Source organism: Scyliorhinus canicula, chromosome 4, assembly GCF_902713615.1.
Source record: "Scyliorhinus canicula chromosome 4, sScyCan1.1, whole genome shotgun sequence".
Taxonomy (NCBI): domain Eukaryota; kingdom Metazoa; phylum Chordata; class Chondrichthyes; order Carcharhiniformes; family Scyliorhinidae; genus Scyliorhinus; species Scyliorhinus canicula.
In genome coordinates, this window is record NC_052149.1 from 102,040,555 (window position 1) to 102,065,406 (window position 24,852).

At 45.1% G+C, this 24,852-nt stretch overlaps 1 protein-coding gene across 1 annotated transcript in view; it reads right to left on the minus strand.

Annotated features, from left to right (window-relative positions):
- Nucleotides 1-14,952, minus strand: part of LOC119964862 (regulator of G-protein signaling 5-like) — a 43,931-nt gene extending 28,979 nt beyond the window's left edge. Inside the window, exon 1 of the mRNA XM_038794930.1 lies at nt 14,740-14,952. Coding sequence (XP_038650858.1) covers nt 14,740-14,783 — 44 coding nt within the window. The 5' untranslated portion in view covers nt 14,784-14,952. The remainder of the gene's footprint in view (nt 1-14,739) is intronic.
- Between the last annotated feature and the right edge of the window lie 9,900 nt (nt 14,953-24,852).

Consider the following 24,852-nt stretch of genomic DNA (forward strand, 5'->3'; position numbering starts at 1 on the left):
TGACCTTTCATCTGAACTCTATTTCTCTCTTCTCAGATGATGCCTGGCCAGTTTAATAATTTCCAGCATTCTCCATTTTATCCTTCACCTTTCTAATAATCAGTTTGATATTGCTGCAGTACAAAAGCTTATCCCTAACTATTGAAATTGAGGCATGGAAGAAAAATGCCTTCTGCTTCTCAGATTCAAATAAACATTGTGATGTTTAGAGTGGCAGGGTGGTAATGTAAACTGAGTTTATAACACCCAAATACAGAGGCAGAATAATCCTGCAGTGAGCCAGTGTGTACAATGATCGATGTTCATGGGTTTTATAAAGTCGCACATTTAATTCTGAACATTTTTTTCTAGCTCAACTAAATGTCAGATTTACTATTGTCAAAGTTGCAATGTTCTTCAGCACTACAGTTAAATGTTGATCATAGCTTCACTTCCTTTTAATGCATTCAGGCAAATATCGAAGCGTTTGGTGATTGAACCCCAGAATGGAAAGGAACAGAAAATAAAAAGATTTACCACCTTGCATTACTGTTCTGCATGATAAACAATTCCACATTGCCCTTGATGAAAACAACAATGGTACTGCCCACGTATACACCTGGGCGGATTAGTGCATTCATCTCAGTGAAAGAGGTACGTGCCAAATGTCATTTGGCCCCCCATGCAGGAGTGGATCGCTGACTGCTAATTCTTGGGAGGTGAGGATAATATTCCACAGACAGGCCAGGCTGGCAAAATGGTGTCTGTTTGCTCTTATAGTTTACCCATGTTCCAAATGGATTTCAGCTTGTAGCTTATTTTATATCTGTCTATGAGCAACATAGATTGCTGGGTAATGTTGCAGGAAATAAATAATATTTACAGCAAATGCTTTACCTGCAAAACTTTACAATTGGTTTGTTCTCTTTAAAATGTCACTATGCCAGCCTGTTTTCCAGCTGTGCCACCTCCCCAGCTGCTGGTACAAAGAGATGCAGTTGCTCAAGGTGCCCATTGTAACAAGCTGACTATTCAAAATGACCTCTCGGCTGACTTAGTCAGTGTTGTGAAAACACACTTCCTGATCATCAAATATAATGCACAAATTTGTTATACCGAATGCTTGAGGGATTCTCTGGAGTATGGAACATGAAAAATGTAACAGGAAAGCAGCAGCAGTGTGTGCAGCTGGACCCTTCTAAGTACATGACAAGCTTGCCAAGATGTTTTATGCTCACCACACAGTCTCTGTTGACCGGTTATAAAACAAAATCTGAAAATAGCCCTACGTGAAGTTAATTGCATAGAAATTACAACCAGGACACAGACATTTTGGCCCAACCAGCTTGTGGTGGAGTTTATCCTGCACTCAAGCCACAGTCTTAATCTTGAACATCTTTCCTGCCCCCATATCCCCATGCAGCTTCCTTCAACTATCTCTCTATCCTGAATTTAAATGTTGACATGAGGCCAGATTATCAAAGTGGGGCCGAGGACCCAGATGAATTCTATGTTCTGACCCAGTGCCTCAACTGCGTTGCTCACGTAACATTTTTAAATGCCAGTATGCTAATTGGTTGGGAAGCAAGCTGAACATCCAATTAGTGATACCCAACATCCCCATGAGTCAGGAGCTGACTGCCTGGTGCCAGCAGCAAAGGTAGACAGCAGCCATGATGGGGCCTGGCACTACCTAACGGAAGAGAGCAGGCAGATCTACAGAGGACCAGTAGCGTTAAGGCACGAGATGGAGCATAAACTGGTAAAATAGGTTGAGAAAAATGGATAGAGGAATACAGCACAGAACAGGCCCTTCGGCCCACGATGTTGCACCGAACTTTTGTCCTAGGTTGATCAAAGAATTTTGGACAATTTTTCATGGCCAATCCACCCAACCTGCACATTTTTGGACTGTGGGAGGAAACCGGAGTACCTGGAGGAAACCCACGCAGTCACGGGGAGGATGTGCAGACTCCACACAGACAGTGACCCAAGTCGAAATCGAACTTGGGACCCTGGAGCTGTGAAGCAATTGTGCTATCCACAATGCTACCGTGCTGCCCTTAAGAAGTTAACCTACACTCCATTCTTCTACCCTAATCCATGTACCTATCCAATAGCCGCTTGAAGGTCCCTAACGTTTCCGACTCAACTACTTCCACAGGCAGTGCATTCCATGCCCCCACTACTCTCTGGGTAAAGAACCTACCTCTGACATCCCCTCTATATCTTCCACCATTTATCTTAAATTTTTGTCCTCTTCTAATGGTGTGTTCCACCCGGGGAAAAAGTCTCTGACTGTCTACTCTATCTATTCCCCTAATCATCTTATAAACCTCTATCAAGTCGCCCCTCATCCTTCTCCGTTTTAATGAGAAAAGGCCGAGCATCCTCAACCTTTCCTCGTAAGACCTACTCTCCATTCCAGGCAACATCCTGGTAAATCTCCTTGGCACCTTTTCCAAAGCTTCCACATCCTTCCTAAAATGAGGCGACCAGAACCGCACACAGTACTCCAAATGTGGCCTGACCAAGGTTTTGTACAGCTGCATCATCACCTCACGGCTCTTAAATTCAATCCCTCTGCTAATGAACGCTAGCACACCATAGGCCTTCTTCACAGCTCTATCCACTTGAGTGGCAAATTTCAAAGATCTATGAACATAGACCCCAAGATCTCTTTGCTCCTCCACATTGCCAAGAACCCTACCGTTAACCCTGTATTCCGCATTCATATTTGTCCTTCCAAAATGGACAACCTCACATTTGTCAGGGTTAAACTCCATCTGCCACTTCTCAGTCCAGCTCTGCATTCTATCTATGTCTCTTTGAAGCCGACAACAGCCCTCCTCACTATCCACAACTCCACCAATCTTCGTATCATCTGCAAATTTACTGACCCACCCTTCAACTCCCTCATCCAAGTCGTTAATGAAAATCACAAACAGCAGAGGACCCAGAACTGATCCCTGCGGTACACCACTGATAACTGGGCTCCAGGTTGAATATTTGCCATCCACCACCACTCTCTGTCTTCTATCGGTTAGCCAGTTTGTTATCCAACTGGCCAAATTTCCCATTATCCCATGCCTCCTTACTTTCTGCACAAGCCTACAATGGGGAACCTTATCAAATGCCTTACTAAAATCCATGTACACTACATCCACTGCTTTACCTTCATCCACATGCTTGGTCACCTCCTCAAAGAAGTCAATAAGACTTGTAAGGCAAGACCTACCCCTCAAAAATCCGTGCTGACTATCCCTAATCAAGCAGTTCCTTTCCAGATGCTCAGAAATCCTATCCCTCAATACCCTTTCCATTACTTTGCCTACCACCAAAGTAAGACTAACTGGCCTGTAATTCCCAGGGTTATCCCTATTCCCTTTTTTAAACAGGGGCACGACATTCGCCACTCTCCAATCCTCTGGTACCACCCCTGTTGACAGCGAGGACGAAAAGATCATTGCCAACGCCTCTGCAATTTCATTTCTTGCTTCCCATAGAATCCTTGGATATATCCCGTCAGGCCCGGGGGACTTGTCTATCCTCAAGTTTTTCAAAACGCGCAACACATCTTCCTTCCTGACAAGTATCTCCTCGAGCTTATCAGTCTGTTTCACACTGTCCTCTCCAACAATATGGCCCCTCTCATTTGTAAATACTGAAGAAAAGTACTCGTTGAAGACCTCTCCTATCTCTTCAGACTCAATACACAATCTCCCGCTACTGTCCTTGATCGGACCTACCCTCGCTCTAGTCATTCTCATATTTCTCACATATGTGTAAAAGGCCCTGGGGTTTTCCTTGATCCTACCTGCCAAAGATTTTTCATGCCCTCTCTTAGCTCTCCTAATCCCTTTCTTCAGTTCCCTCCTGGCTATCTTGTATCCCTCCAGCGCCATGTCTGAGCCTTGTTTCTTCAGCCTTACATAAGTCTCCTTCTTCCTCTTAACAAGACATTCAACCTCTCTTGTCAACCATGGTTCCCTCACTCGACCATCTCTTCCCTGTCTGACAGGGACATACATATCAAAGACACGCAGTACCTGTTCCTTGAACAAGTTCCACATTTCACTTGTGTCCTTCCCTGACAGCCTATGTTCCCAACTTCTACACTTCAATTCTTGTCTGACAGCATTGTATTTACCCATCCCCCAATTATAAACCTTGCCCTGTTGCACTCACCTATCCCTCTCCATAACTAAAGTGAAAGTCACAGAATTGTGGTCACTACCTCCAAAATGCTCCCCCACTAACAAATCTATCACCTGCCCTGGTTCATTACCAAGTACTAAATCCAATATGGCCTCCCCTCTGGTCAGACAATCTACATACTGTGTTAGAAAAGCTTCCTGGATGCACTGCACAAACACTACCCCATCCAAACTATTTGATCTAAAGAGTTTCCACTCAATGTTTGGGAAGTTGAAGTCACCCATGACTACTACCCTGTGATTTCTGCACCTTTCCAAAATCTGTTTCCCAATCTGTTCCTCCACATCTCTGCTGCTATTGGGGGGCCTATAGAAAACCCCCAACAAGGTGACTGCTCCTTTCCTATTTCTGACTTCAACCCATATTAGCTCAGTAGGCAGATCCCCCTCGAACTGCCTTTCTGCAGCTGTTATACTATCTCTAATTAACAATGCCACCCCCCACCTCTTTTACCATCCTCCCTAAACTTGTTGAAACATCTATAACCAGGGACCTCCAACAACCATTTCTGCCCCTCTTCTATCCAAGTTTCTGTGATGGCCACCACATCGTAGTCCCAAGTACCGATCCATGCCTTAAGTTCACCCACCTTATTCCTGATGCTTCTTGCATTAAAGTATACACACTTCAACCCATCTCCTTGCCTGCAAGTACTCCCCTTTGTCAGTGTTACCTTCCCCACTGCATCACTACGTGCTTTGGCATCCTGAATATCGGCTTCCTTAGTTGCTGGACTACAAATCCGGTTCCCATTCCCCTGCCAAATTAGTTTAAACCCTCCCAAAGAGTACTAGAAAACCTCCCCCCCCCCAGGATATTGGTGCCTCTCTGGTTCAGATGCAACCCATCCTGCTTGTACAGGTCCCACCTTCCCCAGAATGCGCTCCAATTATCCAAATACCTGAAGCCCTCCCTCCTACACCATTCCTGCAGCCACGTGTTCAACTGCACTCTCTCCCTATTCCTAGCCTCGCTATCACGTGGCACCGGCAACAAACCAGAGATGACAACTCTGTCTGTCCTGGCCTTTAACTTCCAGCCTAACTCCCTAAACTTGTTTATTACCTCCACACCCTTTTTCCTACCTACGTCGTTGGTACCAATGTGCACCACGACTTCTGGCTGCTCACCCTCCTCCTTCAGGATCCTGAAGACACGATCCGAGACATCCCTGGTCCTGGCACCCGGGAGGCAACATACCTTTCGGGAGTCTCGCTCGCGACCACAGAATCTCCTATCTATTCCCCTAATCATTGAATCTTCTATTACTATTGCTTTTCTATGCTCCCCCCCTTCCCTTCTGATGAAGTCATGTGCGCAAGTGAGTGCAGGACGCCAAAGGGCTCAATCATTTAAACATCAGCAAACAAACTCTTCTTTCTCTCAACAGTGAAATGGGGGGCAGCACGGTGGCCTAGTGGTTAGCACAACCGCCTCACGGCACTGAGGTCCCAGGTTCGATCCCGGCTCTGGGTCACTGTCCGTGTGGAGTTTGCACATTCTCCCCGTGCCTGCGTGGGTTTCGCCCCCACAACCCAAAAGTGTGCAGAGTAGGTGGATTGGCCACGCTAAATTGCCCCTTAATTGGAAAAAATAATTGGGTAATCTAAATAAAAAAAAACAAAAAAATTTTTTTTTTTAAAAACAGTGAAATGGGTGCCTGTGTGCTAATGTGCATCAGATTATTCTGGCACGCCAAAATCCTCTGTGAAAATGGAATTGCTAACCTCCCCATCTTGTTAGCTCCAAAAGGAACCTAATGGGTTGTTAATTGGAGGTAAGTTGGTTCCAACTCATTCGCCCCAAACCTCCAACTTTGAAAATTGCGAATTGATCTGGAGACGTGGGGATTCAGAAACGACCACCAGAATCGTGATTTTAAAAACGTCCCAAGTACCCAGTCCTGACCCCACCAGCAATTGAAAATCCAACCCCTGATCTCGGCTCCACTCACTAACTCCATGTAAAAAAATAGTTTCTTCTACCCTTTTATATCTATTGTTTTTTTCCCTTCAGGTCCCCCAAACACTATTAATGGCCTGGGAGGGAAATTGATGTTACATAATACTGCACAAGGGACAGTTGCAGATTCAAAATCCTTTTACATGTGCCAAATTTTCACTTTGCATGGTAGCGCAGTTGTTAGCACTGTCATTTCACAGCGCCAGGGTCCTGGATTTGATTCCCGATTTAGGTCACTGTCTGTGTGGAGTCTGCACGTTCTCCCTGTGTCTGTGTGGGTTTCCTCTGGGTGCTTCGGCTTCCTCCCACTAGTCCCGAAAGACGTGAGCGTGCTGTTAGCTAATTTGGACATTCTGAATTCTCCCTCGGTGTACCTGAACAGGCGCCAGAATGTGGCAACTAGGGGCTTTTCACAGTAACTTCATTGCAGGGTTAATGTTAGCCTACTTGTGACAATAAAGATTATTATTATACTTTGATCGACAACAGCACCATCTCAACCAAATTGTTTTTATTCCGTTTTATAGAATAAATTACTAGTGAATGCAGTGACGCATTCAAAAATGTAATGGGATTGGTTCATTGTTTTTTGGCAGTTAGAAGGTCACAGATCCAGCAATGACGCAAGGAAGACATTATATGCTCTAATCAAGTCTGGAACATGGATGATGTGAGCTAGATGAATTTGCATTTATTTATTGTTTCCATTTTCCTTTATTCTCGTCACATAAGACTTTCTAGCCAATATACACAGAAACTAGAAAAATAAACAACTTTCTGTTGAAGGAAGGATTTTTTTCTGGCAGTGAAGATTTCCCAGTTTTTAGTTTTAGTAAACGTTAAACAATGGCAATAGCAATGGAAATTCATTCTGATTTAGTCACGAGTATTTATTTAATAATGTGATAGATTTAAGAGAGTATCAACTGTTGTTTAAATATTCATAGAGCATTCATAGGAGCACTGAGGAAAGGGCACATTCACAGTAAGGAAAATGTTGTAGTTATGTAGAGCAGAGTAACGATTTGGATCAAAATTAATTGGTCAGGAAGGGAAAGAGAACTTATTAAATGTACAGGGCATTAGTGACTTAGGTAATATCAGGGAAAACAAAACAATATTCATACGAAAGGTATTCCATCTAAATGCGCAAATCATTCCCAGGAAAATAGATGATAGCACAGATAGAAATTAATGGATTTAATCTAATAGCCATTTTGGAGATATGGGGCTGGATTCTCCATTTCGGCAGATAAGTGCCAGCGCCAACAGAGATTCTGTGGTGCTCCACGAAGGGAAAATCATCGCGATTCCTTCACCGATTCTGGAACACTCGTGGAGACAAGCTACAGTCGCACAAGCCTATGCTCCTACCGGCCGTGCCGGGAAACATGGTGCCGGCTGTGATGGACCGCGTACCTGCCCACTCTGACCCCACAGCCTAGCCCCTGGCCACACCTCCCACCACACCCCCCAACCCTAGCACATCCCCCCCCCCCCCCCCCCCCCCCGGCCAGTGGCACAAATCCCGACCAAATGTGGCGCCGCTGGACACTGTCCGCAGCCGGCATGCCAGGTTCCCGCCTGCTGGGACCACACATGGCCCGCGCTGTCGGGAACTTGGCCCTTCGGGGGCGGAGAATGGCTCCCGCCGCTGAAATCGCAACAGGCAGTGGTTTGACGCCAGGTTGCGATGTACGCCCCCTCCAAATCAGCATCATCGAGATGCGCGCCAAATGCAGTCGCAACGATGTTGGCGCATCATCAGACAGCCCACCCGATGCTCTGTCCCCGATGTGCCTCGACGGCGCGGGCTACTTGTGGTCTCAGTGGTCGTGAGCCTGGCATGGTTAGTGCAGAGAGAGGGCATTCTGACAGTGTCCAGAATCCCACCGAGAGCTGTGTCACTGGCTGAGGGACTTCTACCAGGGCTGGGGGGGATTAGTGAGGGGTGGCCAGGTACACGGTCCAGCACAACCGGCACCATCTTTTCCAGTGCAATCTGTGTGTGTGTGGTGGGTGTAGGCGTATGCGTGGTTGCAACTTGTCAGCCCTACATATGTCCAGCACAGAGCCGGCAATTCTCGCACCGTTTTTCATGTGTTCTGAAGGTGTTTCACGCGGTGTCAGTGCTAGCCCTTCATGGTAGCAGAATCGGTGCGGGTGTGGCACCGATTTTTCCATCGTGAAACACCACGGATCCTCCGTTGGCATCAGCACTTAGGCGCTGGAATGAAGAATCCAATCCCGGAATTTTCCAGATGACCGCATTATGAATGCTTGGCTGAGTTCCAAGAATGACTAATGGAATCAACCCTGCAGACAATGTTGACACAACATGTAAGGGATTGCTATCGCTGTTTGATTGACATCATAGAATCTCTACAGTGCAGAAGTAGGCCATTCAGCTCATTTGTGTCTGCACAGACCTTCTGCAAGAGCACTCTACCTAGGCCACGCCCACCCTATTGCCGTAACCCCACCAATCTTTTTGAACACTAAGGGGCAATTGATCATGGCCAATCCACCTAACCTGCACATCTTTAAACTGTGGGTGGAAACCGGAGCACCCAGAGGAATCCTACGCAGACACGGGCAGAAAGTGCAGACTCTGCACAGGCAGACACCCGAGGCCAGAATTGAACCCGGGTCCCTGGCGCTGTGAGGCAGCAGTGCCAAACACTGCCATCATGCTGCCCTATCTTTATTACTTCAGTTGTATAGACAACCAGTGTGATGGATTAATGCCAACAGTACAGGTTTGAAACCCCCTTCAGGCTGGGGTGGATTTTGGACCTACTTCCTTGCCCTATGTACAGTTCAGGTTATGAGACTGTCCATTGGACCTGCCTCCAAGTAGTAAACTGAAAAAGAAGAAGAACACCATTTTTCTTTGAAGAGTTTTTTCCAATGCCTGTGTGTTTATTCACAGGACTAAGAGGAGTGAACTGGATTAAAGTTTTTTGTCATTCATACCATGATTGGCTGTGTATGTGATTGACATATTACCAGAGGGATGCTTTTCAAATGGAATATTGAATCGTTCTTTTGGTTCCCAAGTTGAGACCAGGGTTCCCCCGTGGCTCATGACTCCTCTAAGGTGCTGTGAACTATACCTACCAACAAAATGGGCCTGGCTCCATCAAAATTGTGGGGAGGGAATTTGGTGCTGCGAGGCAGCAGTGCCAAACACTGCCATCATGCTGCCCTAATCTTTATTACTTCAGTTGGATAGACAACCAGTGTGATGGATTAATGCCAACAGTACAGGTTTGAAACCCCCTTCAGGCTGGGGTGGATTTCGGACCTACTTCCTTGCCCGACGTATGGTTCAGGTTATGAGACTGTCCATTGGACCTGCCTCCAAGTAGTAAACTGAAGAAGACGAAGAACACCATTTTTCTTTGAAGAGTTTCTTTTCCAATGCCTGTGTGTTTATTCACAGGACTAAGAGGAGTGAACTGGATTAAAGTTTTTTGTCATTCATACCATGATTGGCTGTGTATGTGATTGACATATTACCAGAGGGATGCTTTTCAAATGGAATATTGAATCGTTCTTTTGGTTCCCAACTCGAGACCAGGGTTCCCCCATGGCTCATGACTCCTCTCAGGTACTGTGAACTACACCTACCAACAAACTGGGCCTGGCTCCATCAAAATTGTGGGAAGGGAATTTGGAATGCCCAGCCTGCAAAGTCTGAAGTGCTGCATGCGGGATCACTACCCAATCCCTTATCCCGCGCCATGAAAATGATCGGAAATAAGAATGAGGATGGGAATCCCGGAATTGGGCACTGCCCGCCACTTTTAAAGGCCTACCAACTCATCCCGTCTTGGCTTTCATGTCTGTCCACTGTTAAAGACGCAAAAAGCAATTTGTAAGTAGTGGGGAATCAGTGGTCGTGGGAGAAGCAGGAACGTAAAGCATTAATATTTGTAAAGAAATAGTATTGGAGAAATTAACAAAATGGAGAAATTCAAAAAATTCCTTGGACCTGGTGGCCTTATCCTAGGATTTTGAAAGAGGTGGCTACAGAGATAGTGGATATATTGGAGGATAGGAAACATAACTCTGTTATTCATGAAAGCAGGGAGAGAGAAAGCAGGAAACTGGACCAATTGACCTGACACTGTTAGTAGGAAAATGCTAGAATATTTTACTATGAATGTGGGAAGAGGTCATTTAGACATTTATAATATAACTGGACAGAGTCACCATGAACAGGAAATCATGTTCGACAAATCAATGAGAGATTTTTGAGGTTATAACTAATTGGGCGGATAAGGTGAAATCGGTGAATATAGTGCATTTGGATTTTCAAATAGCAAGGTTCACACAAGGTGACACAGTAGCACAGTGGCTGGCACTGTTGCTTTGCAGCAGTGTTAATGTAAGCCTACATGTGACACTAATGAAGATTATTATTATGTAACTCCAGACCCTCAGCAATATGGTTGATTCTTAAGGGGCGGCACGGCAACACAGTGGTTATCACTGTTGCTTCACTGCACCAGGGACCCGGGCTCGATTGCCTGCTTGGGTCACTGTTTCTGCAGAGTCTGCGCATTCTCCTCAAAAGGGTTTTAGCTTTGAAAAAGGATCACCTGGACTTGAAACGTTAGCTCTTTTCTCTCCCTACAGATGCTGCCAGACCTGCTGAGATTTTCCAGCATTTTCTTTTTGGAAATACTAGAATTGTGTAGGAGCCATATAGGAATCGTAAGATAATGGTTAACATGTTTTTAGGTTTAGAATGAATATATTAGCAGAACGTTAAAGCACTAAAAATGCAGTTGGCAGCGAGACAGTAAGAGATCGTTTTTAATACCCTCGCACATTACAAAGGACTACTTGTCCTGTGCAGCATCAAACTATAGCTTTGATTGTATATATTTTAAACAGGCAAAAAGGCTGACTTTTGGTGAAGCAATCTTACCATGGCAGTGGCCGGTTGTGTTCTGGAAGTGCAATATTTTGTAGCTTGCACAAAGTTTTAACATTGATTCTACCTCATTGAGCATCAGCACAGCATAATTAAAATAAACCTGCACAAGTAGACCATCTTAGACTGGAATGTCAATGTGCAAATGATCTAATCGGAAAATAAACTGAAGCTTGTTACAATGAGAAATATAAAAGCATTTGACATTTAAATGCTGGAGTCATCTGCAGTATGTTTAGATCACTCATTGTTTACTTGATAGTTATTATTTAGTTTTCCATTGCGTGCTCAACTTTCCAGGGCAAATTTACATCAGTCATCAGGGCAGCCAGGGGATTTCAGGGCGATCTTCTCTTATCGCAGTGTCTTCAGAAAAGATAGTGGTTCATTGGTTTCCACCTATGTCCAGGGAATTGAGTTTAATCACTGCTGTTTTCTATTGTTCCTAGAGTTACATTACAAAGTACGTCAGGGCCATAATCGAATCACTATAAACAAATAGAGGGATGTTGTCAAAGTGCAAGTTTACGTGACCATATTGGTTAGCACAGTTGCTCCACAATGTCAAGGACCCGGGTTTGATTCCCGGCTTGGGTCACTGTCTGTGCAGAGTCTGCACGTTATCTCTGTGTCTGCGTGAGCTCCCTCCGAGTGCTCCAGTTTCCTTCCAAAAGCCCTGAAAGACGTGCTTGTTAGGTAATTTGGACATTCTGAATTCTCCCTCAGTGTACCCGAACAGGCGTCGGAATGTGGTGACTAGGGGCTTTTCATAGTAACTTCATTGCAGTGTTAATGTAAGCCTACTTATTAAGTGACAAAGATTATTACTATTTTAATATTGGAGGAATCTCAGGATTTAATGTATTTGTAAAAAGCCAGAAGATTGTTTTTAAAGTGCCATAACTCGGATAGCCAAGTGGTGAAGGATAGAATTCCAAGGGTGGAATTTTACATCCATCACACCGCGGGATCCTCCAGGTCCGCCAAAGTCAATGGTTTGAACGGCTCATCGCATTTTACATTCCCATCCCAGCCATAACAGGCCGTAAAAGTCTTTTGAACCATTGGATAGAGTCGTACAGCACAGAAGGAGGCCAGTTGGCTCATCGAGTCTGCACCCACTCCTCCGAAGAACAATTCAGATGGTTATGTTCCCACCTCTTTCTCCATATCCATGCAATCTTTTCTTCACCTATTCATATAATTCTTTGCTACTGTTGAATCTGTGTCCACCTGACAGGCAGTATATTCCAAAGCTTAACCTGAACCTTCACTCATTGCATGGAAAAGCTTTTCCTCCTGTTGTCTCCTGTGTTTGAGAATCAATTTGAAAGTGCCCTTCGGTTAAGAACTTTTACACTATCACAAACAATTCTGACTTAACATATTTTGAATCTTTCATAATTTTGATCAATATTTTTCCTTGGCTTGCTGTGCTGCAAGGAGAACGAATCCCCCTTCCAGTTCATCCATGTAACTGTAAACCCTTGTCCCCTTTGTACACTCTCCAAAGTCTCCACGTCCTTTTGAAAGTGTGATGACCAGAATTGGGCGCAATACTTTATCCAGCTGGGACTGGACTCATGTTTCATATCAGTTTATCATAATTTCTCACCACTTGTGCTCTGTCTCTATTTATGAAGCGCAGGATTCCATTTGCTTTATTCACTGTTTTATTAAATCTGATTTGTGCACAAGCACCCCCAGGTCTCTGTTTCTCACACCCACTAAAAAATTGGACCAGTTCGCTTGTAATGTTTCTCCTCATACTCCTTACTAAAATGTATCATCTCACACTCTTCTGCATTGAATTTAATATGCCTATTCTCCCATTCCACCACCCTGTCTATACTCTCTTGAAGCTTATCACTATACTCCTTCCTGTTTACTTTCAGGTTTCGTACCATCCGCAAATTTTGAAAGTGTGACCACAGGTCAGAGTGTTAAAGACATTAGTGATCCTGGTGCTAAATCCTGGGTTTTCCTGGGTGCTATTCATCACATTGTTTTCCATCCGTTATCAATTCTGCACAAACACTGCTTCTATGGCCGGAGTTCTCCAGCTGTTCACGCCAGCGGGATGCTCCGGTCCCGCCAGCGGGATGCTCCGGTCCCGCCAGCAGCAGACCCCCTGCCACGGGTTTCCCCACAGCGTGGGGTGGCTTCAATGGCAATTCCCATTGACTGTGGCGGGACCAGCCAATCACTTCAGTTTGATCCCTTACTCTGAAAATATGCCCCCTAATTTTAGGTTCTCAAATCAGGTGGAACAACCTCGCAGTATCTAACCTCGGAATCTTATAAGTATCAATTGCCTCATTTTTAATTCTTTACCATGTTTAATATCCAGCACTTCAATGTAATTGCCAGCCAATTCACCAAACTAAATCCGGAGGGGGTCATTTTAACTTTGCCAGAGAGCATAAAATGAGTGATAATCTGTTCAGACACCAGTTATACATCTCACCCGGCTTTTCATGTCATTGACAATCTGATTTCATCCATTTTACAATATCTTTTAAAGTTAACTTTCCATCCTGTTCTCCAAATACATGTGTCGGATTAATTAGCCTGCTATCCTGAATTGCAGTTCAGTAATTAAAACATTATACAGAATGAGACTGCTCAAACGAGATGCTATCCCCTCCAAATCCTCCCCCCATCTCCTGTTGCCTCAAATTTAAAGCTGTTGTTTGATTTGTTTTTTTGTTTAGTCAATGAACGTTACCGCATCGTATTTTTGTTGAAAGTCATAACTTTTGTCGTGTTGTACATTGACACATTAAATTGGAATCTGGAGTGATCTAATCAACATGTTTTCTGAAGAAAAATATTTTGTTTTACATAGAACATGGATCATATGAGCAATGGCACATGCTAAATAGAAACTGCTGATCACAACATGATATTTCATGTATTTCATTCATCGGATTCGTTCTCTTGCTTCTGGATTGTAAAGCATAACAGTCGTCTTCAGAGCCAGTCCTGTGAAATGAATGTTTCCTGGCAATAGAACTTCTTCGCTTTCTTAACTTTTACCTTATGTAAACACCCATTTCATTGCACATTTGATAAAAGAAACAAGTTTATACGTCATTGAAAATGTGAGTTGCATTTTATCAATAATGACTAATTGGATGCGTTGCTTGGTCGGATCCACAGTTGGTTGATCAGCACTTTCCGTCACATCAATTTAAAACAAGCTATTCCTTGTTCGATCGATTAACTTGCACTGCACTCTGGATAGGGTAAGTGATTGGATCAAATGCAACATCGCAGAACAAATCCATTGAATTTGTTCAATAAATTATCGCCTGGAGTTTTGCAATAAAAGTGCTGAGGCAGTAACAATGCCAGAATTTGAAAGACAACAAGTCACTTGTTGTGATCTATCGCTTGACTTAGTTATCCAAAACACAACATTTATTGTAAGCATGTTATTATGTGATATATGTTTTGGATATTGCTCTGTATAATAAGTCCAGATTCTAGTTGATGGAAACCTGTTTTAAATGTTAATAAAGGGCCTCAAAAATTACAGCGCATTATTTGCATTCATTTAAAGATATAAAACACATAAAAATGAACAAACTTAATACTCGGTCATTAACTTAAGCCAAGGTACATTTGCTCACCTTTCGAGGCATGTTGCTGGTAACGCAGCTAGCCCTTTGCACATTTTGGCAGTTCTTCTGCTTTGTTGTCTTTCAGCAAAGTAAAGTCTCTCTTAACTTGAGCTTCTCCTGCTGCTGGCAGCCGAGCTGAGTAGATTATATACAGGCTTTCCTCCCCTGAGTGACGATGGTTGGTCAGCCAATTAAATCTTTCAAAAGTAGTTATAGTCCAGGGGGCGCATGACTGCCTCACTCGAAAGAGGGATCTGTAGACTAAAGCCTCCAGCAGTAAATGAAAAGATTAATCAGTGCTCCCAAAACAAAAATATCTTTCCTTTCAACAACATTCACAGATGTCTGCAAGATTGCATTAAGTGGATTCTTAAGATGAGTTTTATTCTTAAAAAATATACATTTTGCTTCACCCAAATAGATCTTCAGTGGAAATCGACTGCATTTAATGATCTGTGAATTTATAGTGGCATTCAACAATTTTGTGTCAGTGAAAGCAAACTGCCAAAGGACTCTCCAAACGCATAGAAAACATGCTAAAAGCAGACAACTCACGGAGTGGTAGACACAACTCGCTGGTGGCAAAGGAAGTTAAAACTTTAAAACCATTTGTGAATTTTCTATGGTCAATGCTAGCCTCAGAGCAGGTTGTGAGTTAGGGGCTGGGCCAGTGCGGATAAGTAACATGATAAGGTGCTGAATAGAAATAGAGCGGATTGGAAATGCGCTGTATGCTGTTCAGCCTTAAACATAGAAGGAAGGACCAAAAGTTTTTAAGTGCAGCCCTTAAAGCAGAATGGAACAACAGCAATCTGGTAAACACCTGGAGTTCAGAAGTGCCGAACAAAACAAATGTGGGGGATTTTATTTTCCAGTGGTTCAGTTGTTATATGTGGGCTTTTGTGTTTTTTTTGCAGAGTAAAGTTGGGGGTCATGGGGTAAGATTCTAGTTTGAGTATTGCAGCGATGAAGTGCTATGATGTGGAACAGCTACTTTACACTCTTAGTTTCAAAACATTATTTTCCACCAAAAATTATTTTCGGAATTTTACGCTGAACCCTATTGTATATTTTTCTGTAATTCATTTTGCTATTTAAATATTTCTACATGCGTTCCACCACATAAAAACTATCATTCACCTGAGGAAGGAGCTGTGCCCCGAAAGCTAGTAATTCAAAACAAACCTGTTGGACTTTAACCTGGTGTTGTAAGACTTTGTACTTTATAAATAGAGACAGAAAACAAGGGTTGTTGTGCCTTCAGTTGCCTCATGCAGAATTTTCCATTTTGGAGAGTAAACACGGTTGTGGGTGGGTTTCCTGATGCGTTTCCCGCTGGGCAATGTGGCAGGAATACGTGCCCGATTGCGCTGATTAATCGTAAGCTAATTAATTATGCATCAGTGAATATCTCTCCGAATCACATGGTGGACCACAAACTGATTCGTCTGCCTCACTGTTGCCTAATGGGGGTCAAAGATCTGGACGCCATATTTAAATGCCACTTGAGAGCACACTTTGACTCTCTCCAGCCCATCAGTGTGGAGGAATTGTTTCGAGATGACTGCGGCCCAGGGAGACAACAGCACCAAGGTTCAGCAATTTCTCCCTTGAGGCCCCCATCCTTGGAATCCACCAGCACCGGGATGCCCTCTACCGGAGGGATGGCTCCAGGAAGTGCCAGCCTCACCTCACTGGTCTGGGAGGAGTTTACAAGGGAGGCCAGTTTGTTGCATGCCCGTCTGAGAAACACCATCCAGTGCAGCAAGAGGATGAATGGTCTCATCCGCTCCATCGGGTTAATTCAACCCAATCTCACTCCAATCTCACACTCTCATAATGGCATCAGGCACTCAAAGGATTACACTGCCAGGAATCTCACACAACTTTAGCAGGGGCCACATCAACATTGATTATTGTAAGGGCCCTTCTTGCTGACTTCCTTTTTTTCCCCCTTTCTTTATTTTTGCTGTTATCATTTTGCTCCGTGGATGCTTAATGGGCATATATCTTTAAGTCGAGCAAGGGAAGAGAGGAATTCAAAACTTAGAAAAGAGAACACTGGGTCCTGCATCAGACAGCAGAACACAGACTTTTCATCACACAAGGGATCAAGGGGACTTGTTTCAATTGGTTGGCTGGTGGCCAAACAGATTGGGCAAAAGATTGTATTCTGCCCGGTAACAGACGGTGATTGGATCCTGGCTGAGTGGGATGATATTTTTCAGAGAAAGGAAAGACAGTCGTTTCCCTGGATGCTCAGGGGAAAGAAGCTGCTCTCTACAGAAAAGCTGAATAGCTGTCCAGAGACTTGAATTAATCTACGGTGAAAACCATTACAGACTGGAAGCCGAAAACCTCGAACAGAAAGCCTAAATTGAAGGAAGGTGTTCTAGAAGACCACCATCTAAAACAAAGATTCTTATCCTTCTACTTATTATTTTATGCCTCTCTTTTCTCCTCTGTGTTTGTCTGGCTTATGTATGTAGAGGTGGGGCAAGTTTAGTGGGGAGGTCAGGAATTAGACAAGAGTTAACCTACTGTATTTGTTGTATATTTAATCACTTGTTATTCATAAAATTAATTGTACTTAAATTGTGACTGTAGTTATTGGGCAGCCAAGGGCCAAAGACTTTGGGTGTTTTTCACAGAATTATTTATTAATTTCAATTGTTTGGAACTCTGGGTCAAGTGGGGCAGGAATTGACCATGCATTAGTCCAGGGGGTCATAACATTATCTCATGGACACCTTAACATCACCAACATCTCATCTATTATTTTGTTTTATTCATTCATGGGATGTGGGTGTCACTGGCTAGGCCAGCATTTTTGCCCATCCCTAATTGCCCTTGAGAAGGTGGTGGTGAACTATCTTCCTGAACTGCTGCAGTCTCTGAGATGTAGGAACACCCACAAATGTTGTTAGGTAGGGAGTTCCTCATGTTTTATAAACCCTATCCTCAGCCCATCCTGGGAGGGCTCAGCACCCATGGCAGGCACACATACTTCCCAATTTCTCCTCCATCTCTTCTCATCATGTCCCATCTATTTGCCTCCATGCAGGCCAAGCTTGTCCATAACAAGGGGGAGAGATCCCAGAATGGATGCCAACATAAAGGAAATCTCCAAATTCAGGGATACTGCTGCTGGGTTGGCGGGTGGACAAAGATTGTTGCTGTAGGAAAGGCAAGATCAACCTCTCCCACCAAACCAGTATGGAAGAACCCTCCATGAGTTGATCACATCTTGACATTCTCAGTGAGTGACATAGAATGTTGTATTCAGTTTGTTCCTGTCCTAAACCTATCTTCCCTCTCTCTCAGGCAGTAGTAAGCTCAGACAGACGAGCACAGACAGCATAAGCCCCAGCCCTCAGTCCTCCTCTAAAGAGGATAATGAGGGTCCATTTGAAGAAGACCCATCACAATGTTCACCTGCAGCCTCCACCACCACAGAGACGCACACCCCTGTGAGTCATAGTTAGGGACAGCAGGGTAGCACATGTGGATAGCACTGTGACTTTACAGCGCCAGGGTCCCAGGTTCCATTTCCTGCTGCGTCACTGTCTGTGCGGAGTCTGCACGTTCTCCCCGTGTCTGTGTGGGTTTCCTCCGGGTGTTCCGGTTTCCTCCCACAGTCCAAAGACATGCAGGTTAGGTGGATTGGCCATGCTCAGTTGCCCTTAGTGTCCAAAAAGGTTAGGAGGGGTAATTGGGTTATGGGGATAGGGTGGAAGTGAGGGCTTAAGTAGGTCGGTGTAGACTTGATGAGCCAAATGGCCTCCTTCTGCATTGTATGTTCCATGTACTATGTCTATAAGATTAGACTCACGGTCACATTTTGGGGAACACCTCATTGACATGTCTTCTCAGCAGTCGGAGGTAGTGACAGCCCAGGCCTCTGGCACTTGTCTCAGCCCAGGTCTCTGACTACTGGAGATCAGACAACCTCTGAGTCCGAGTCAGATAATGTGCCTCTAGAAATGATGATATCATACATGCTGGAGATACAATAACAAGCGGAGGGAAATGAGGTTGTGCTGCGAGAGGCAGTCAGCAGACTAGAGCGAAGGATGGAGGAGTACCGCTGCTTTCTATCTGATGTTGTGGCTCTGACATGTGAGGGGTGGTGGGCGGGTGAGCACATCAAGGTCTCCATGGGAAGGGTGGCGGCCACCTTGAAGATTTTGGTCCAGCAGAATTTGCTGGATTTGTCCTGGGATTTGCACTCAATCGCTATAGGCAACAGAGGGATCCATCAGTGGCTTGGAAAGAGGGTGGTAGGGCACTCTAACCTCCCTCTGGGAGCACCTTCTCCTCAGGGAGCCATGCAGGGACCCTTGGACACCCATAGGAATGGGAATAGCACCTTGAGACTCCAGAACCATCCACCCAGGTTACCCTTAAAATGTTCAGCAGATCCTAATCCCCTCTGCCTGTGACCCCCAACACTTCCTACTGTACAGCCGAGGAGAGTGCACCAGAATCACAGGAGGACACACAAAGCAGTCTGTCACCCTTCAGGTGTCCCCCTGGAGGACACCTGCAAAAGTCATCAAAGAAAACAGAGTGTGCCGGTCAGCAGGCTGCCTCCACCTCTCCTGCAGATGTCGGAGATGCACCAAAATGCAGCAGTAGGTTTAGAAAAATTAAGAAACTTTCTCAAAATGAAATGGCCATTTCCACTGGTCACGCCAAAGCACAATCTATGCAGCCTTGATGGTCAGCTAATCATGCACGTATCTCAGTGCCCATTATACGTTTCTCATAAAGGTGGCGACGAATGCATCACATGCTGTTGACACAGCGTTTAGGCTGTTGCGCTGACTTTCACTTTCCAGAGCTCAGAGATACGGGGTTCACCACTGATCTTTCCAAACTTGAGGACCTGGTGAATCATGAGGATTGAAGGGGCACGTCCAAACGCCGAACTTGATCTCAATGTCACTGGTTGTAAAGATCTTTCAGTGCACTGGTAAGGGACAAAGGGACAGGAGGAATATGCTCATGTCCCGTTGCCAGCACATTACTCCTCCTGGGATCTGGTTAGCATCTGGCATGTCTTCCACATCATGCTGCTTTGATGGATCCTTCATGTGAAAGCAGACACTTTTCTCCCTCTTTAGATTCCTGTCCTTCCTGCTCATCATAATCCTGGGGGCTCTTGGTCTCCTCCATGTCTTCCTTGATGTGTTGGGTACTCTCAATCTGTGGAAACTGCGTTTACCTCAACAGTAACACATATAGGCTACCAACACTTGAAATAGTACAACACTATTTTGTTAAGCTAGAAACTGTTGAACATACTTTCACTATGGGTCGACACTATGTTAGATTAAACTAAAGACCTATGCCTATCCTAACCAGTCTACGCACTCAGCACATGGTGAAGGTCTGTGCTGCAAGCTGTGAGCTCTGTCCTTCTGAGAGGCTGCATCCCGAATGAGCGGGAAAACTGATGCCCTCTGTCTTTATAGTGAGTGTGCTCTAACTGGTGGTTGGCTGCAGTGTTGTGTGTGTTGATTGGTCTTGTTGTGTGTCAATCAGTGTGTGTGTCTGCACCATGATATACTGGTGTATATTATGACATTCCTCTGGGAAGTGATCCCTCCATTAAAGTGCCGGGTTGTGAATGGCACAGCAGACCAAAGCATCAGAAGTAGATCTTCAGGATGCCAATGGTTTGCTCGATGATGACATGTTGACCTATGCACTGCGTTGTACCTCTCCTCAGAAGCACTCTAGGGACGATGCATGTGTGATACAGACCATCATTTGAGGTGGTATCCCTTATCCCCAAGCAGCCAGTCCTGTAATCACTGAGACCTTCCAAATATGTGAGGTGCCTGGGAGTGATTCAGGATGTTTCAGTCATGGGAACTCCCATGCCACCTGGCATAAACGTGTTTCTGGTGACTTCACATCAGTTCAACATTCAGGGAGTGGAACCCTTTCCTGTTAATGAACATCAGGGGCTGCCATGGAGCTCTCAAATGTGTGCAATCGATTGCACCCTGCACTCTAGGCAATCCTGATATAGCTGAAAACACCAGACATCTATCAACCAGGCTAGCTTCATTAAGTGTGAACTTCACATAATGATGAGCCTTATGGTAGAAGTAATCTGTCGTTTTCTTGATATACTTATGAGATGAGGACTGTGAGGTGCTGCATAGATCTGTGTATCCCTCGAATGATCCACGGGCAGAAACACTGACCTTCAAGGGCATTGGCAGGGATGTCTTCCTAGTCCATGGGCCGTTAGATCCTCCCGCAGAATGTGGCAGCCATGATGCAACACTCTTGACAAACACTGACGGGCGTGGCATTGTCTATCACTCATCTCTAGACAGGAAAGTCTTCCTCAGTTGACACTCAGTAATGTCAGTCACCTTTGTGGATGGGTCTAACCTCTTCATCTTGGTGGCTCTTGTTGCGGCTCCCCTGAACCATGGACTTTAGTTCGGGCCCCTCTTGAAGCTGGGCTTGGCGTCAATTCGCTTCGTGAATTGGATCACTGCCATCAAGAAAGCAGCATTGTGTTTAACCTGCAGCCTCCACCAGCACAGGGATGCAGACTCCATCACTTACTCCTCCTTCTCCCTGTGGACTGACGCATGCAATAGATTAATTAACACTGGGCAAAGATAGCAGATCTCCCTCTCACAAACAGAGAGCCAATATCATGCCCTAGTGCTGTGTCTGCACTACTAAATTTTTGCTGATGTAGCCTTGCAGCTGCAGTGCACACTCAGTGCTGAGTGACCACGATGCCAACCCTGATACTTGACATCTCAATCCCACAGATGTGGAAAGAGGTTTGGACACATTCATGAAATGTGCCATCTTACCAACGGCACTCCTGCAATCTCTGATCTGGTACACTGATCAAGCTCAACTTGCAGTTCAGCAATAACCAGATGCCCTTTGGCCAGTGAGCCATGCCAGTGGAGAAAGCACATTCGAGGTTTTCATTGATGATCTGGCAGATATGCAGCAGCTGTGTCTCCTTAACAGTTGGCTTCATTTTCTATTTGCACTTATCTTTGTATTAAAGCTCAAATGAAGCAACTATATTGTGAAGCCAGTGACTCCTGAAATATCTCGTTAAAGTGCACCAAAAGGCAAAAGCTCCATTTGCCCCTTCTCAAGGAAATCTTCCTCCTTTCTCTCAGCTCTGACTGTATTTCAATGTTGTGACAATGTTGTGGTTTGAGGGTGTGCCTGAAAGGGTCCCTTAGTCCAGCTGAGGGCTTCTCCACACTGCCTCAGACCCCTCTCACAATGTCTCAGACCTTTCTCACACAGATTCCTCTCCAATCTCAATTCAAACCGCGCCAAAACTTTGGGGTTTCAAGATAGTTGTGCTGCATTTTTATTTTGAGATCAGCTTTGACCCTGTTAGTGTTTGGACACTCAAGCCGCAGATGCCTCTTCCACCTATGACCATCCCATCAGCAATCCAGTACCGAGCCAGACAACCCCATGGCCCCGACTGTCAGACTGTAAGACAAAGAGAAAACTGGTTGCAATGCTGTTTCAGAGTGAAGCTCTGCTTGAGACTGGTGGAACACATCCTCTGGGTACAGAGGGAGCCAGTGAGCAGACCATCCCTAAACCCCAGCAGTGTGACATCTCCCGGACATTGGTGAGAACCCACAGCAGCGCTGCCGCAGGTAAGCTTTGAATGTCACTCTCACCTCAAAGGCATGAGCAAAGTGAGAGCAGACAGCAGCACGCCCCTCATATACAACCACTGCCATAGGTGGATGATCTGGAGGTGGGGTGGAACGTGATTCTGGTGACTGCCGTTTTTTAATGAGCTTTCATGACACGGTAATGTCAGCAAATTTCATTCCCGCCATGGATCAGTGGGAAGCCCACCCACCAAGAGCCTGCCAAGAAAGTGTTGAGGGGAAAATTCCAAACTGATTCCCAGTCTCTCTCCAAATTTCCCGTTCCAGCTCGCCACATAACCCATCGGTGGCAGAACTGGAAAATTCCACCCCGAAGTGCTAAGCTCTGGAATGATGTCCTTACCGCTCTTTGTCTCTTTCTACCTTACGTTTCTCCTTTAAGGCATTCCCACTTCTTTGACGAAGCCTTTGGCCACCTGACCTAATATCTCCTTATATGGTGCAATGTTATATTTTGTTTTATTATGCTGCTGTGAAGCATCTTGGGACATTTTATAATGTCAAAAACACAATTCAAATATGAATTGTTTTAAACAGCAAAATCAAAACACAAGAAAATGGCAAAATGTCAGGTTCTGACTGAAAACTGATCGGTTTCTCCCAGAAACACAGCCAGGTTTTCTGTCCTTGTCACCTGACACTTTGTCAGAAATAAATTGGTGGGTGTGGTTTGTGTCGTCAATCTGGCAGGGCAGGGCCTCATTGTGCCGGCAAGACTGGCTACACAGAGATCGGGGCGCTATCTTCAAAGGGCGACCTGATCCGTACCAAAAATATTCTTCGCCTGACCCTCCAATGGCCATGGAGGACCCACCTGGCACACTCCCCACTTTCCCCTCCCCGCCCTTCCCTCCATGCATTCTCCGTTATGCACCCCTCTCCCCACTCACCACACACAAGGGGCAGCCCTCCCTTTCCCAATAGAGAAGGGTTTTCCGCTGGCACCGCCCCCTCTCAGACACCCTCTGAGTGTGCCCTCTCAGTGCCCTTGGCAGCACTGCCAGGCTGCCAAGTGACACAGTCCAACCTCAACTCCAGTGATCCCTCAGCACATCCATATTCCCAACATGGTTATCACAACTGGTTTTTGCTTTTGAAACCCAGTAGTGAATCGTGTCAGCGTCACATCAAGCCGCCCGGGTGTGGGGAATGTTGTGTTCTATGCTATAACCATGGTAATGATGTACACAGAACATCTAGTTGTTAAACTAGAAACATGATTTATTAACAAACACATGGAAAGATAACCAACGAATGATGATACAGACAATAGCTACTAAATGATTTCAGTGAATTCTCCTGGAGCTACTTTATGTGCGACTAACCTCTCGTACGTCTTACTACCAATTGGTGGGTATCTCAAGTCACGTGTTAGATCTCTATTGTTACCAGCTGGTTGGAGGTCACATTGCTAACTATATACAGAACTGTGAACAGGCATATCACCACATCCCCTTCCTCTGGAACTGTTAACATTCATATTCACATAGAACTGTGTCTTACAAAACATGATCTGCATTATCATTTTACACATATATACAGATGCAACTGTGCTTCACACAGCATGATATGCCTGATGAATTGTCCATGGTGCAGAGCTTATTGAACATTCATGGCGACATCACTCCATTGTTCCTCGGAACTTTTATCAGCTGCTCATTGTCGCTTTAACTTCCGGAAGGCCGGTTTTCTGGCAGGTCTTTTTTGTATTAGCTTGTTTGGCCTTCTGATGCACTGCGTCCGGAGGACAGGTTTTCTTCCTGGTCTTTTCTGCGTGACCAGCTTTTAATTTTTTTTACCATGATGCTTCTTGCTGGGTTGCCGTGTGCTTTCAGGCCTGTCGGCCACATTGCTGGTGCCTTCTTCTTCCGTACCGTGGGTGAGACCCATGGTATCCTCAACTCTCCTTCTCTTCCTCTTCCGTTCCATGGGAGGGTTCCTCTGACTGCGCCTCTTTTACTTTCGCGCTTTGGTGGTACCTGTCATGCCGCTGGACTGTGCCATGGGACTAGTTGCTTGTAGATTGTCTGCTGTGCAGGCTGACCCTGGCTCTTCTGCCACCATAGCTGCTTTCGGAGCCTTAGCTGGACCGATGAGCTTTGGTTGATCCATGGTTCTGTCCACATGCTGAGTTGCATGCCCATCATCTGGTGAAGCATCCAGTGGAGGCATATTTATGGATGATCGTGCCGTCACAGTCACGTCGGCAACTTCAGGAGCAGTCTGCAAAGCCTCGCTCTCTGGTGTCTGGGCTTGATCAACAGCCCCGTGTTGGGTGCTGCTCCTTCATTTTGAGTTTGAGCCCCACTTGGTGGCCCATCCTCACGTGAAATGATGATGTATGGTCATCTTTTGCTGAAGAGCCGATTAGTGGCTCAGCCTCATCTTACAGGATGATATATGTTTCATTGTTGAACTGGATGCA